The sequence below is a fragment of the Mchenga conophoros genome, linkage group LG4 (assembly GCF_057382185.1).
Source record: "Mchenga conophoros isolate Kocher_MC1m ecotype Shallow Benthic linkage group LG4, M_conophoros_male_GT1.1, whole genome shotgun sequence".
In the NCBI taxonomy this organism is placed as follows: Eukaryota; Metazoa; Chordata; class Actinopteri; order Cichliformes; family Cichlidae; genus Mchenga; species Mchenga conophoros.
The window spans coordinates 17,805,752-17,820,297 of record NC_140529.1 but is presented as its reverse complement, the minus strand read 5'-3'; the positions used below and the strand labels follow the sequence as shown (position 1 = coordinate 17,820,297).

General features: G+C 39.5%; 1 protein-coding gene across 2 annotated transcripts in view; it reads left to right on the top strand.

The window, feature by feature from the left end:
- Nucleotides 1-14,546, top strand: part of cacna1ha (calcium channel, voltage-dependent, T type, alpha 1H subunit a) — a 129,387-nt gene that overhangs the window by 104,722 nt on the left and 10,119 nt on the right. The window contains exons 22-33 of one of the 2 annotated variants that reach the window (XM_085270753.1): nucleotides 1,323-1,391; nucleotides 1,511-1,695; nucleotides 2,996-3,122; nucleotides 3,439-3,564; nucleotides 4,280-4,369; nucleotides 4,925-5,117; nucleotides 9,038-9,189; nucleotides 9,290-9,399; nucleotides 9,921-10,054; nucleotides 10,248-10,318; nucleotides 11,929-12,007; nucleotides 13,953-14,074. In XM_085270753.1, the coding sequence (XP_085126879.1) occupies nucleotides 1,323-1,391; nucleotides 1,511-1,695; nucleotides 2,996-3,122; nucleotides 3,439-3,564; nucleotides 4,280-4,369; nucleotides 4,925-5,117; nucleotides 9,038-9,189; nucleotides 9,290-9,399; nucleotides 9,921-10,054; nucleotides 10,248-10,318; nucleotides 11,929-12,007; nucleotides 13,953-14,074 (1,458 nt within the window). Of the gene's footprint in view, nucleotides 1-1,322; nucleotides 1,392-1,510; nucleotides 1,696-2,995; nucleotides 3,123-3,438; nucleotides 3,565-4,279; nucleotides 4,370-4,924; nucleotides 5,139-9,037; nucleotides 9,190-9,289; nucleotides 9,400-9,920; nucleotides 10,055-10,247; nucleotides 10,319-11,928; nucleotides 12,008-13,952; nucleotides 14,075-14,546 lie in introns of both variants that reach the window. The other variant, XM_085270752.1, reaches the window with a different exon arrangement.

Below are 14,546 nucleotides of genomic sequence, written 5' to 3'. Positions count from 1 at the left end.
TGGAGAAAGGCTCTTTTCTCTAAAAAGAACATGGCAGCATGGTTTAGGTTTGCAAAGCTCCATCTGAACAAACCACAAGAATCCTGGAACAATGTCTCTTGGACAGATAAGACCAAAGTGGAGCTGTATGGCCATTATGCACAGTGCCACGTTTGGTGAAAACCAAACAGAACATATCAGCAAAAACACTCCATAGCGACTGTCAAGCACGGTGTTGGGGTGGTGACTTGTGCTTCTTTTGCTGCCACGAGACCAGGCCACCTTGAAGCCATTGAGTCAAAGATGAACTCTGTATACCAAAGTATTCTAGAATCATCTATCCTGCAGCTAAAGCATAGTCCAAATTGCTTAATGGAAAAAAATCTACAACAGAAAGGCTGAAAAAGAAAAGAATCAAGGTGCTACAATAATGTATTTGTTTTCAACTTTGTCAGCTTTGCCTTCATTTTCTATTTTCCAAAGTAAATTAGTAAAAGCAAAGAATTACAAAACATTTATTCACAATATATCATATTATGTGCTTTTTGGTGCTTGATTGATGATTATTTGCAGAAAGCTTAGAAAAAAAATTGTCACTAACCGCTGTGTGAGGCAAGGAAGGATAAGACCCGAATGCAGGGCTCTCAGGCAGAACGTGAACTCAAAAACAGCTTTATTGCCAGATTCACAAAAAAACATTAGCTAAACTGGGAAGGAGCTAGAAACTAAAATAAACAGACAGCACACAGCATCGAGGGATGGCAACAGACAGAAGGAGATACAGACAATATTTCAAGAGGGTGTCAGGGCAGGAAACACCTGGGGAACACAGCTGAACATAGTCTGACTGAAGAGGCAGGGGAGCCACATTACATTACACATACAGGACAGATGACCATGAGAATAAAACAGGAAAAAGACGGACCAGACACAGGAAGACAGGGAACACAAACACTGAGGCGAGACTGACAAAAAACAGGGAGCGAGGGACAGAGACTTGAGCTTTATAACCAGACGTGACCACACACAGGGGACGCAGGGGAGGACCCACCAAGAGACTAATACCGACTGGACACAGAAGGGAACAAAATCAAACAAGAACTATGAACTACAAACATAACAAAACCGAACATTAGCATATCAATAGTTGGGTTGAAGACCCAGGGCCATGATAAAAATCATTTTATTAAAGTGTACAAGAGCTGAAAGAATAAAACCCCAGAGTTTAAAACCTTTAAAAAGACACATTTTAGACTGATGCTAGATACTCTGTACTCTGTAGTGTGATGTGGCGTGTGCTACATGGTATGTGGGCTGAAATATAATATCACTCTCTTCTTTAGGAGCGACATTTCCTGAGTGTGTCCAACTATATTTTCACTGTGATCTTCCTAGCAGAGATGGCCATTAAGGTAAGAATCATTTCCTTTTCTTTCTTCTGTAGATGAACCTTTTTCTATTTTCTACTGGATCTAGATTATTGTGATTACTGCCTTGTGTACAGCTTAATTTGTATTTTAATAATTCCCAGGTTGTAGCTCTTGGTTTCTGCTTTGGGCAGCAGAGCTACCTCCAGTCCAGTTGGAACATTCTGGATGGTGTATTGGTGTTTGTGTCTCTGATCGACATTTTGGTTTATCTGGCCTATCATGGTGAAAACAAGATCCTGGGAATTCTGAGAGTACTTCGCCTGCTACGAACACTTCGCCCACTGAGGTACATGTTGGATTTTCTTTTGTATGTGGATACTGTCTTCTCACCTTTTGGAGGGTTATAGTGTAGTGGTTTGCATATTTGCCTAAAGTACAAAAGATCCATATGTTGATCCCAGGAAGACACACAAGGAATCTAGAGTAAATATCTGCTGAATCATGTGCAAATTTGCAGTGCTACTTTATATCGTCAAAAGTATTTGCTCGTCTGCCTTCACACATATACACTTCACTGACATCATATTATTAATCCATAGGCTTTAATATGATGTCAGCCCACTCTTTGTTCTGGGAAGACTTTCCACAGGGTTTAGGAATGTTTGTGGGAATTTTTGACCATTCTTACAGAAGTGTATTTTTGTGCACTGGTTTGCAGTTATATTGGAACAGGAAGGGGCCAATCCCAAATTGTTCCCACAAAGCTGGGAGCATGGAATTGGCCAAAATGTCTTGGTAAGCTGAAACATTAAGAGTTCCTTTCACTGGAACTAAGAGGCAGAGTCAAACTCCTGAAATACAACTGCACACTTGGCACAGTGCAGTCAGACAAGTACCGTTCCCTGAGCAAACGCCAAACCCATACATTCGTCACTCTAGAGAACCCATCTCTAGTGCTCTAGAGTCCTATGGTCCTATGCTTTACAAACACTGCATCCGATGCTTTACATTGCACTCGGTGATGTATGGCTTGGTTACAGCTGCTCGCCATGGAAATCCATGGATAAAGCTCTCTTAACACTGTTGAGCTAATCTGAAACCACATGAAGTTGGGAAAGTTGGGAATCTCAGTGCACGATGCGACTCAGTATTTGCTAACCCTGCTCTGTGAGCCTACTACTACCGCTCTGCAGCTGAGTTGATGTCGTTCCCTGTAAATCCCACTAACACCTGACTGTGGAATATTTCGTAGTGAGGAAATTTCGCGACGGGATTTGTTCCACAGAGGTGACATCCTATCACGGTATCACGCCGGGACTCATTGAGCTCCTGAGAGCGACCCATTCTTTAACAAATGTTTGTAGAAGCAGTCTGCTTGCTTGTGTGCTTGATTAAATACACCTGTGGCCATAGAAGTGATTGAAACACCTGAATTCGATGATTTGGATGGGTGAATGAATACTTTTGTCAGTGTGGTGATGGAAGGGATCCCTTAGGAATAAGGGGAAATTTGAAAGTAGCTTTTATATATTGATGCACATGTGCTGGATACTTTTTTGTTGCTCTACCTTGTTTGGGTTCTAGTTTTTTAATGTGCTGCATTTATTGGTACTTGTGTTAAACATGTTTTGGTTTGCGTGTTCCAGGGTGATCAGTCGAGCCCCAGGATTAAAGCTTGTTGTGGAGACTCTCATCACCTCTCTTAGACCTATTGGGAACATTGTTTTGATATGCTGCGCCTTCTTCATTATCTTTGGAATCTTGGGGGTCCAGGTAATCACTGTTCCACAACACAGAGATGCCTTACACCTTTTGTTGCTTAAATGTCACTCAGTATCCAATCAACAATTAGCTTTTTGTTTGAGCATTTTTGAAAGAATGACAGTTAGGTGAAGTGTGAAAAGAAACAAGATGACCTGGTATTACCCAAGGACTGAGGGAAACGTATGATAATAATATGTTCTACAAAACTTCCCTTTATTTCTTTATTTCTGGCTTTATAAGCTACAAACTCTGGTACATAACATGTAAATGGCTACCAAAATAGCCCCGCAGATAACTCTCTCTATGTTTTTCTGTTTCACTCTAGCTGTTCAAAGGGAAGTTCTACCACTGTGAAGGTCTGGACACAAGAAACATCACCAACAAATCAGACTGTCTGCAGGCTAACTACCGCTGGATACGAAAAAAGTACAACTTTGACAACCTGATTCAGGTAACAAACAATAGATTGAGGGTGAGATTTGGCAAAAAAGATGGGGCATGAGTGTGGAATCAGCACTGCACAATCTCACTGTGAGCTGTTTTAACTAACTTTACAGTACTGTACAAAAGTCTTGAGCTATCCCTCATTTTTTAATATTTTGTTTCCAAGGAGCAAGGATGAGTTTTTAATGAGGTTTTGAGAAACAGTTCTCCAGGCTTTCTGCAGAGCTTTCAGAGTTTTTCTTTGGACACTGCCTTATTTTCAGTCCAATCCTTTTAATTTTTGGTATCCAGTTGTTCCATAATTTTTTAATTGTTTTTGATAAATCACCCCTGGGGCGCCTCTGTCAGTGCGCCCCAGGGTGGCTGTGGCTACAATGTAGCTTGCCATCACCAGTGTGTGAATGTGTGCGTGAATGGGTGGATGACTGGATATGTAAAGCGCTTTGGGGTCCTTAGGGACTAGTAAAGCGCTATATAAATACAGGCCATTTACAGGCCATTACCTTGCTGCATCTTCAGCAAATAATTACTTAAAAATGTCCCAACTTCTATGACATATTTCATGGTATTAATATATTATGTTATTATTATATGCAGAACAGCACAAAATCACCTAAGGCTTTTAAGCTTCTAGTAATGATGGAGAAATAGAGTTACAAGTCAGCATAACAAACTGATCACATGTGTAATGACTTCCTGTATTGTTTGTGTTTAATATCCAGGCTCTGATGTCTTTGTTTGTGCTGTCGTGTAAGGATGGCTGGGTTACCATCATGTATGATGGGCTGGATGCAGTAGGAGTGGACCAACAGGTAATGGTGTGAGAAATTGCTAAGCTGTAAAATTGCCTTGTGTCAGGTACACAAAAAATATCTTTGTAGTGTTAATCTACATCCACCCTCGAAGTGATTACTTATTCGTGGATCGTTTGAAGGTGACAGTAAGTCGTAGGCGGACGTTCCATGATCCAGTTCGCCCAGGAAATCCTCATTGGTAGTCCCTTCAGTTGCTCACTTCGAAGTTTAGAAGTTTATCTGAGATCCCAACCACTTCATGTTGCCAAATGTCACGTTCTCTAGTCTGTGGTTGTGACATCACTGCATATCGCGTCAAATGTGCACACAGCTTTAAGTGACAAAGAGAAAACAGTTTAAAAGGTGGAGCTTTCCCTGAACATTTTCTAGGGATTTGACCTGCTTCTGAATGTTGTAAGTGATAAGATACTGACAGTTTGGGTGCTGGTATCTCTTCTACTTGCACAAGATGATCAGAAGAGCTAAAAGTCCTGTTCTTTTTTGTTTTCAGTAAGAAATATGCATAAAAAACTGAAAAAGCAAATATTCTCTGCTGTCTTCTGCTTTCCTCAGCCTAAAAGAAACAACAATCCTTGGATGCTCCTCTACTTTATCTCCTTCCTGCTCATCGTCAGCTTCTTCGTCCTTAATATGTTTGTTGGGGTTGTGGTGGAGAATTTCCACAAGTGCCGACAGGACCAGGAAGAGGAGGAGGCGCGCTTACGGGAAGAGAAGAGGCTCAAAATGAAAGAGAAAAAGCGCAGGAGTAAGGAGAATGAAGGGGCTGGTCGGTAGTCTATTTTTCTGAGCACTGCCTGCTTTCAGAGCCTGAAAAAAAGAGAACGGGAATGAGAAAAAGAAACAAACAGGGATACATGTATATATGACAGACTGAAACATTAAAAGAGGGAGAATTTAAAAGACTGGCTAGCTCACGCAAACAGTGATCGATCACTGACAGGGGGCGTGGACTACATCAGTCTGATGCATGCAAATGCATGACTGCAGCCCTACTCTTACCCTTTTTCTAACACTGCATGAAAAACTTGAGCAGTTGTTTTAACCTAAAACTTTGTATGCTCACCCTTTAATTAATGGAACTGCCACCAGTTTAGTGTAAAAGTATTAACAGTACTTAATCTATTTTAAATACGTCTCAGATACCAAATTTAAATACAACAAAACCTGTAATAAGCTAACTTTTGTTTTTGGTTTCATTACTTTTAAAAAGCACCTTTATAACACTTGCTGCATGTGAAAGTAATTAACGGCTGCATTTCTCCAGATGTCTTTCGAAATTTTGCTAGCAAAATTTGAATTGGTGAAATGCCAGTAAACCCCTCCCTCCTTGCGAATGCATGTGCAACACTGACCATGAAATGGTTCTTGTCATGGATAGAAGAAGAAGGATATTTCCTGTAAACACGCTTTGACTGGCAGACTCAGAAACATAGCAGACACTTTGGCTGCTATACCTGTAAACACCTTGGGTAGCTGCGCTGTTAGCATATGTTAAGTTACGTAGATAAAAGTTGTTTGTTGCACCTTATAGCTAATGCAAGGACATGCTGGTAGAAACATCAGAAACACACCACCCACTGCAATCATGATTCAAAGTACTGTACAGTCACAATACAGAAGAGTATTTCATTTAGGGACTTGATTGTGAATGAGAGAAATTTGTAGAAGTATTTTGTCTTATATTCATTTACGTAATCGCAGAGTTACATTTTAAGGCAGTATATGGTGTGAGCAGAACACAGCTATTTCATGTTCTAATGGCACCATGTCTCACTGGTCTAAAACTGCTCTTGATAAATGTAATATAAGCTACTTGAATGTCTCAGAGGAATGAGCCTGTTCATAGGGATTTGGGCATATGATCAATCAAAACTCACTGATCAATCAAAAAACGAATGTAGTTTTAGACTACTGAGATTTTTTTTCCTGCAAGTATTTTAGAGAAAAGTGGCTCCAGTGTTTGTTCAACAGCACCCCCTAATTCTCAAACTAAAATCTTAAGGAATTTGACAGCAATATTAACTGATTAATTTGAAATTATTGAGCTCAATTTAAAGCGTTTAGATTATCGCTAAAGCAGTACAAGCTGAACGATCTCATTTGTTAAAGGATGGTGTTGTTGAACATACCCTGCACAGCCCCTCTAAATCCTAGTTTTAAAAAGAATGGCATGAAAGCATGCAGTCGATGCATAGGGCAGGGCATGGTATACGTGAGAGTATGTCAAAGACATTCACATACACGTTCGATAATTACAGTGGACATGTGAGTATGCAGTCTAGTTTGATAACAAGCACATATAAATAGCCAGGGTCTCATTTGTAAAACACTTGTTGTATGTTGGCACCGTAACAAAAATGTATAAATGCACACAAAAGCAAAAAATGCCATCCACCAAGATATCAATTTGGATTGGCTTCTTCTGTTCATACACAATGTAGTCCTAACCTATGTAAGCATCTGTGATCCTTGACTGGGTAGTGCTATCTCAAACAGCAGCAAGTTTCACACTTACAGAAATGAGAAAGTTTAATTAGCGTCAACATTCTGACTATTAACCTAATATTAAATATGTAAACATGGCATTAACATGCATAACCATAAAACATTTGAAACAGCTAGTTAGCATTGGTAATGGTATTTTCAGTGCCACTGGACTTCCTTAATCTGGCTAAAAATTGGCTTATGTTTCCTCCTCCTCTAATGTCACTCTAACTTTTGATTCTTAAGAGTGCAACATGCACGGCACTTGCTTATCATTACGTATGCACAATTGAGGTCAGAGGTTTACATCCACTTATCGTAGGCATGAATTTCATGGTAATTTTGGGCTTTCAATGATTTCTTTGAACTGTTCTTTTTCCAGGGTCGAATCATTGTACAGCACACATCTTTGACCACTTAAACAAACAAGAATTAGGTGCACAAATATATTCATACATCCCCACTAATATTTGGTGTCTCTAAGCAATTTGTGCTTCGACCAGATGCTTTTGGTCACCGTCAACAACCTTCTGGCATAATGCTGGCAGGATATTTAACAACTTGTCTTGGCAGAGTTGGTAGAGTTTATTTTTATTGATTGGTGTCATGGCGCGGACTCAACTTTTAACACATGTACAATAGGGTTAAGGGTGGGGCTTTGGGAAAACCATCCCAATAGCCTAATGTTAGCTTGTGTTATCCATTTCAATACTAGCTTTGATGGATGTTTGAGATCATTGTCCTTTTGGAACACCCAATTATATCCAAGTTTCAACCATCTAGCTGTTGATTTGAGGTGAATTTGAAGAATTTAGAGATAGTCTGTAATTTCTTCCATCTTCAAACCATGATGATACCTCCGCCATGCTTGACAGCTGGTACAGTGTTCTTAGGTTTGAAAGCCTCATCTTTACTCCTCCTAACACACTTCCTGTCATTTTTGGCCAAATAGCTCAATTTATGTCTCCTGACCATAAAACTTTTCACTTGGTCTAAACCCTGTCAGTCCATTGTGATGTAAAATGAATTTCACTGTGGACACTGATGCTGGTGTTCCAGCAGTTTCCAGTTCACTGCAGGCTTCAGTCTTAGTGGTTCCCTGGGTTATTCCTCAACATCTTAACCGATTTCCTCTCATCTGAGGGTCAGAATTTGGATCTTCTTCCGGATCTTGGCAAATTGGTGACATATTCAAGTAACTTGTACTTAAGTGCAGTTGTTTAAAGGGATAGTTCTCTGCAGAAATCTATGGTTATTTAGGAAAAAGAAAGCCACAACTTGTGTACATCTAGAATTCTATTTCTTAGATCTTCTCTGAGTTCTGTGGACTTTCAAATTGTTTCGAGTATTGGTCAATCCAATCAGTTCTGTCAAACAAAGAGAACTAACAGTTGTAGTCAATCACGATCACTAACAAGAAGCTGAAAGGCCTTGGTGTTTGTAGAGCCTTCAGCACCTTTATTAAAAGATTTAAGTGAGTGAATGTGTATATTTGAGCTTTTATGTAAACTTTTGTGGATTATAGAAAATCAAAAATAAATTCAGTGATGTGTGTCTAATTTTCGTTTTTTTTTTAAAGATGTATGCGGTACAGTTATTCCACCCTGGAAAAGGACAGTTCAGGTTTCACGAAAATCCATAAATCCCCATGATGTTCGTGTGGATGTAAATTTTTAAGTAGAACTGTACGTGTGCAAATTTACGTACAAAAGTATTTTGAGTAATAATACTAAATATGTGATCCCTTTAAAAATGAATACATGCCATAAATATCTTAGACTTCATGTTACTCTCATGTCCTCACTTATTTAAACAAGCCACACAAGCAGTAGCATGCACATGCTGTTTAAGGAACAGGGACAAGGGGAGCACCACCGCTGTGAGTAAGTTTACAATTAGAGGATCAGTGGGTCGCCTGGTCTGCTCAAGGGCCTCTCTGGTGTGACATGCGTACCAAAATAGCAGAATCTTATTAAGGCACAAGCATATTTTGGTGAATAAAGTATGAAATGGAACAGCAGTGGTGGTTGCCTTTTCTTTGCCCCTTTGCCTTCCGGTGCACACTGCTACACATACAACACTTTATATTCAGACAACAGTTACTCACCAAAGTGAGTCTCTCTGCGTGTTTCTTACTCTGTCTTTCATATATTTGTTTGTTCCTGAATTTTTGTGATCCAGAGGCCAAGCTCGGGCGCTACTATGACGACTACTCTCCCCTGCGTCTGTCCATCCACTCGCTGTGTACCAGCCACCACCTGGACCTCTTCATCACTTTTATCATCTGCGTCAATGTCTTCACCATGAGCATAGAGCACTATAAACAACCAGTGGTAATGCGTGCCCTTACAAACTTGCTCAAATGGAAAATGTTGTGAAAGATGTCTCAAATTAATCTGTACGCTTCTCCTTACATTCAATCTGTGCACTCAGTATTTAGGAGAGGTTCTGAAGTACTGTAACTACGTGTTTACCTGCATCTTCGTCGTTGAGGCCCTCCTCAAACTTGTGGCATTTGGCATACACAGGTTCATCAGAGACAGGTAAAGCAATGAGAATCTCTATAGCATTGTTTCCCACTAAAGTCAATGTAACTATCTCGCATAAAATGGTTACAAAAATTATTCCCTACTTAATGTGTGAATTCCTGCCTTCCTTATTTTCCCACAATTGTATTGAGAGCACTGGGTGGTCAGGGTACTTATCTTTTTCAGAGTACCCAGGTGGAGCGCTATCATGGTTTGCCTCAGTGTTTTCCCTACAAAAGAGATTAGTGGGTGGGCTGCCCATTAATCTAAACAGCCTCCTCACTATTTAGCATCAGCAGCCAGGCAGCAGCAACATTTCATCTTCTGTTCCCATCTGTTCTCCTTTTCAGCTAACTCACAATAACCTTTAAAGACTAAGAAGGAATTTGTATTACTTTGTTGTTACAATCACCCGCTGGTACTAGTTGAATATGCTGCATGAGCGATGAAAGAGAAGCACTGTATCTTGTGTCTTATTTTTTATTGATTAATTTTTTTGCCCTTTTCTTTTCTACCCGACTAAAAAATATTCTCAGGTGGAATCAGCTGGATTTAGCTATAGTGGCATTGTCCATCATGGGCATCGTCCTGGAGGAGCTGAAAATGAAAGGCACATTACCAATAAATCCAACCATCATCAGGATCATGAGAGTGCTCAGGATAGCACGAGGTACACATACGCTTACCAATCTATCCTTGCTTATGTTGTACACACTTACATCATTTCACTCTGTTAAGTTATCCTAAATATTCTAATAGATCTGGCATCAAAAAGACGATCTCAGATGTAGATAAAACAGTTTCCTACTAACCCTTTTTCACAATTATCACAGTAAAACGGCTGTTTCAATGTCTCTCTGCAGTGCTGAAGCTTCTAAAGATGGCCACAGGGATGAGAGCTCTGTTGGATACTGTCATGCAAGCACTGCCGCAGGTAAACATGGACTCTGTAATGTCTCAACCACAAAAGAGTGGTTTTGCTTTTTTTTTCTTATTTATGAAAACAGGGTCAGGATATGAATTTTGTTCAGAATAGACAGCCCTGAAAGATTTATGCTTTTTAATAAATATTTAATTCCAGGCGTATCCTTCCACATTACAAAATTCATATCCTAACCCTCAAGTGTGTTTGTTTCTTCAGATTTTCGCCGGCTTATTGCACATCACATTTGGTTTTCTTAGTAAATGTGCCTTATAATAAATGGCACGCACACTGCACACAAGAGGAATTTTATCACAGAGTCAGTGAGTTCATTAGTCAAATGGATACCCGTGCACATTTTTGCCACCGATCTTGTGATTTCTTTTCTTTTTTTTTTTTTTTTTTGAGTCAGACTGTTCCTCCCTTGTGCTCCTTTTTGTGCTTTTGCTATTTTGTCAATGCACCCACCATTTTTTTTAGGCGTGTCAGCAGATGTCGCGGATGTATCTCTCTGTTATTGCGTGGCTCAAATCTTAGAGGCAAAGAGCAGCTGCGCCAAAGATTATGATGTGTGTGCAGTGACAGACGTTGTTCTGCTATTTTCTAAATGTCAAGTATTCGGATATAACCATCCCAGGCACAGAGTGCACGAGGAAAGATTTTTAGAAAATGGAAAAGGAGATGAGACATGCTGGTAAATGATGGCACGATGCACATGTAGTCATAGGAGGTGCACACTGTCCAAGTTATTTTTGAATTTTTTGATTTTTAAGCGCGCAAGGGATTTCTCCATGCAATGGGTAGAAAAGGGAAAAAGAAGTATTTTATGCTAATGCTTAAATAAGCATATGTGGTATCAAATATATGCAATAAGACAAGAGCACTCAGAGAGCACATCTCCTCTCAAAAAGAAAGGGCTGTACTAAAACGGTGATGTTTTATGAATTCTTTTTATTACAACATGCTGACATCAGGATGTTTTTATAACAATATGCTGATGTCTGACCTTTAACACATTTATAGTGTTTTTTATTGTCTTTACCAATATAACTGGGACAGAGCTGGCTGATTTGGCTTCTATAAGCTGAAAGAAGTTGTGACTTTAAGATATTTTCATGCACTGTGTAATTTTGGGAAACTTTCTGGTGTCATTGTGATGTCATGGGCATTGTGTTAATGTACAGCTCTCCCCATGCCCATTCACATGATATATTACTTGATATGGTTTCTTTAAATGTTTTTTCAAGGTCAACTTTTACCTTTGGCACAAACAATAAAGGTCAAGGTCAGATCCCTGGAAAACTGAGGTGCTCGTGCCAAGCAAGGCTTGTTTTTATTGTTTTACCCATTTGATGTGATCTTGATGTGATTTTCACCTAAATGAAACCAACTTGTACCATCACACAAAATATGAAAATGAGATCTTGGAAACTGTGGATGCTACACTGCTAACAAACAGACAGACAAACAAATGGAGTCAGTTATATACTCCCTCTCGATTATATACTCCGGAGACAGTGCCTTCTTGTCCCTGGATCTTTAATGTTTTAAATGGTACTGTTGTTTTTTTGCAGAAGATATCTAACATATTTTGGGGTTTGTTTTTTTCTTTTTCCTTCCAGGTGGGAAATCTTGGTCTTCTCTTCATGCTGCTCTTCTTCATCTATGCTGCTCTGGGAGTGGAGCTCTTTGGCAAACTGGGTCAGTCACCAGCAAGAAAAAAACAAAACAAAGACACACACACACACTGCTCCACACACTTTGCCAGAAAAGGTTTTTGAATCCAAGCATCACTATTACAGTCACGATTTGCGGCAAATTTCCCCCCTTTTTTTGTATCCTCCCTTCCTGTTTTGACCAAGGAAAGATCACATTTGCATGATCCCATTTATTTACATTATTGCTTCTTCAATGGATTCACTCTGTCCAACTCATTTTGCCTGAGTTTGTGTGGGAAAAGTGTTAGAAAAAAGAGAAAAAGGACTTCTGGGAAGATGAAATGAAAAACAACTTTCTGATAAAGAGGTTGCTTTCGGTGAAATGTTACGATCCTCTGCTACACGCTGGGAATAGAAGATGATGTCTGTTTTGCCGATTTATGCAACATGACCCATCTTCAGCTTTTGCAGAGATTTTTATGAATGTTTGGAAGTGCCAAGCTAAATGCTGATCCATGCCTGTAAGGGTGAAATATGTTTTAACTTTGGAAGTTTTGAAGGAAACATCGTGGCACAGAGCGGTGGAGAACAGGAACGTTCCCTGCATTCACGCCAGTAAGAAAAAGCTAAACCTCATCTTCGAACTTACTTGCGTCTCACACAACCCTTGTTACATAGGCCGTCGACAAGTCTTTAGTTTTATTATAACATGGTGTTTTATACATTTTCACCATGGAAGAGGAATTTAAACTGACCAACAATTATGCGACTAACTGACAGATCTTAGATAAGCGTACGTTGGCAGACTCTGTCCAAGGTATCTGCCCAAGGCTGTGTAGATAGGATGAGGGCACAGGGGGCTGAATGAGTGTTTAAATGTTAATACAGTTCTGGCTTCATGTCATTTCAGGGTCAGGTGTTTTCAGCATAGCTTGTAATTAACATATTCCAGTGTGGATCTGAATCTAGATTTAATAATTTATCTGGTAGTCTACACCCAGATGAATCCCGATTTCCAGTGGGCAGGAGTTAAAGGAAGATTACCTGAGAAAGGTAAAACAAAGGGGGTAGAACAGTAAATGGTCTATACAGGAGCGAGCTCCGACTGGGAGGAAAGAATATTTAGTAAGGTGTGAAAGCAAGGAAACATTGACTTGAGTGACTTAGTAGATCTCATTAGTTTTCCTCATTAGGTCTAATTAGGTCTAAGTCACCACTGTTAGATGAAACTCTCTCTCTACATATATATATATATATCTTTTAAATGAGTTTTCTTACAATCTGATCTTGTGAAATAAGTTTTTTTACGTCTAAAAATATGTTTTTGCTAATGATGTAGACATATTAAAGGCGTACACGTGAAATACCTGCAGTCCAAAAAAATGAAAAAGTCAGATGTTTAACGTTTGACTGAATATATTTGAACTGAAGCTGCTTTTTCTGAATTCTCAGCAGCCTCTGACTCAGTCGTCTCCCATTTGTTAGAGCCACAGCGAGCGTTTCAGTCTTGCATCAGTATAGCTTGATTTCATTACAAGTTACGCAAACCTTCCCTATCCATTTCCTCTGTGCTACACTCTCACATTGTTTAATCCTCTTATTTGTCTCCTGGTGACTGGTGCTTAGAATAATAAACATGGTACATAATACTCCAAGGGATGTGTTATTCTTCTCAAGCATGCTGTTAATGTGACCTCAGGTTTGAGGCAAGGGAGGATATCTTCTGGTGGCTATTCTCTTTCTGTAAACAGGGCCTCGAGAGCTTTCTGTTAAATTGACCCAAAGACTGTCCCCTGGAAGACTTTTCTCATTCGCTGTCCTGTGCCACGTCCATAGGGAGACGCCACTTGGAACTAGTTTACTCTGCATTTATATGATTGAAGAAGTTGTATTTTGTATGGAAGTGCGGCACGTTGTATTTCTCGTCTTCTTTTCATCACCATGTTTATAGCGCAGCTTAATTAACGTCTTCTGTTTGCTTTGATTAGAGTGCAGCGACGACAACCCATGTGAAGGTCTGGGTCGTCACGCAACCTTTAGAAATTTTGGGATGGCCTTCCTCACACTGTTTCGAGTGTCCACTGGAGACAACTGGAATGGGATTATGAAAGTATGAACAGACACACACACAAACGCACTTGTATGCACAACATGAGCTCTAATAAATGATGACTAGATTATCTCATAACCGCAGAGAGCGACGACCTCGAAAAGCAATTATGAAATGATAAAGTAGCTTAGAGGAGACCAATGTCAAAACTTTCACATTTTGAGTTTTACTTTATTAAAAAATGAAATTCTGAACGACACAAAAATGTGATCGTTTACAAATGATGTGACAATGTCATGTGTTTTTCTTTTTTTTAAATGAATTATAATTTTTAGGTATAGTGTAGAATCTCTTTAACAAGATCATGTTAGGGAAAAGGTGTCAAACACAAGGCCTGATGCTTAAAAAAATGACATGTTTGTTGAAGTCACACACCTTTTTTCTAATATTAAGATATTATGTGAAGGATTAAATGTGTAAGTAAACTTCTCCACTCAGGCTCGTAAGTGGCCCACAACATAAGCAATGCCTC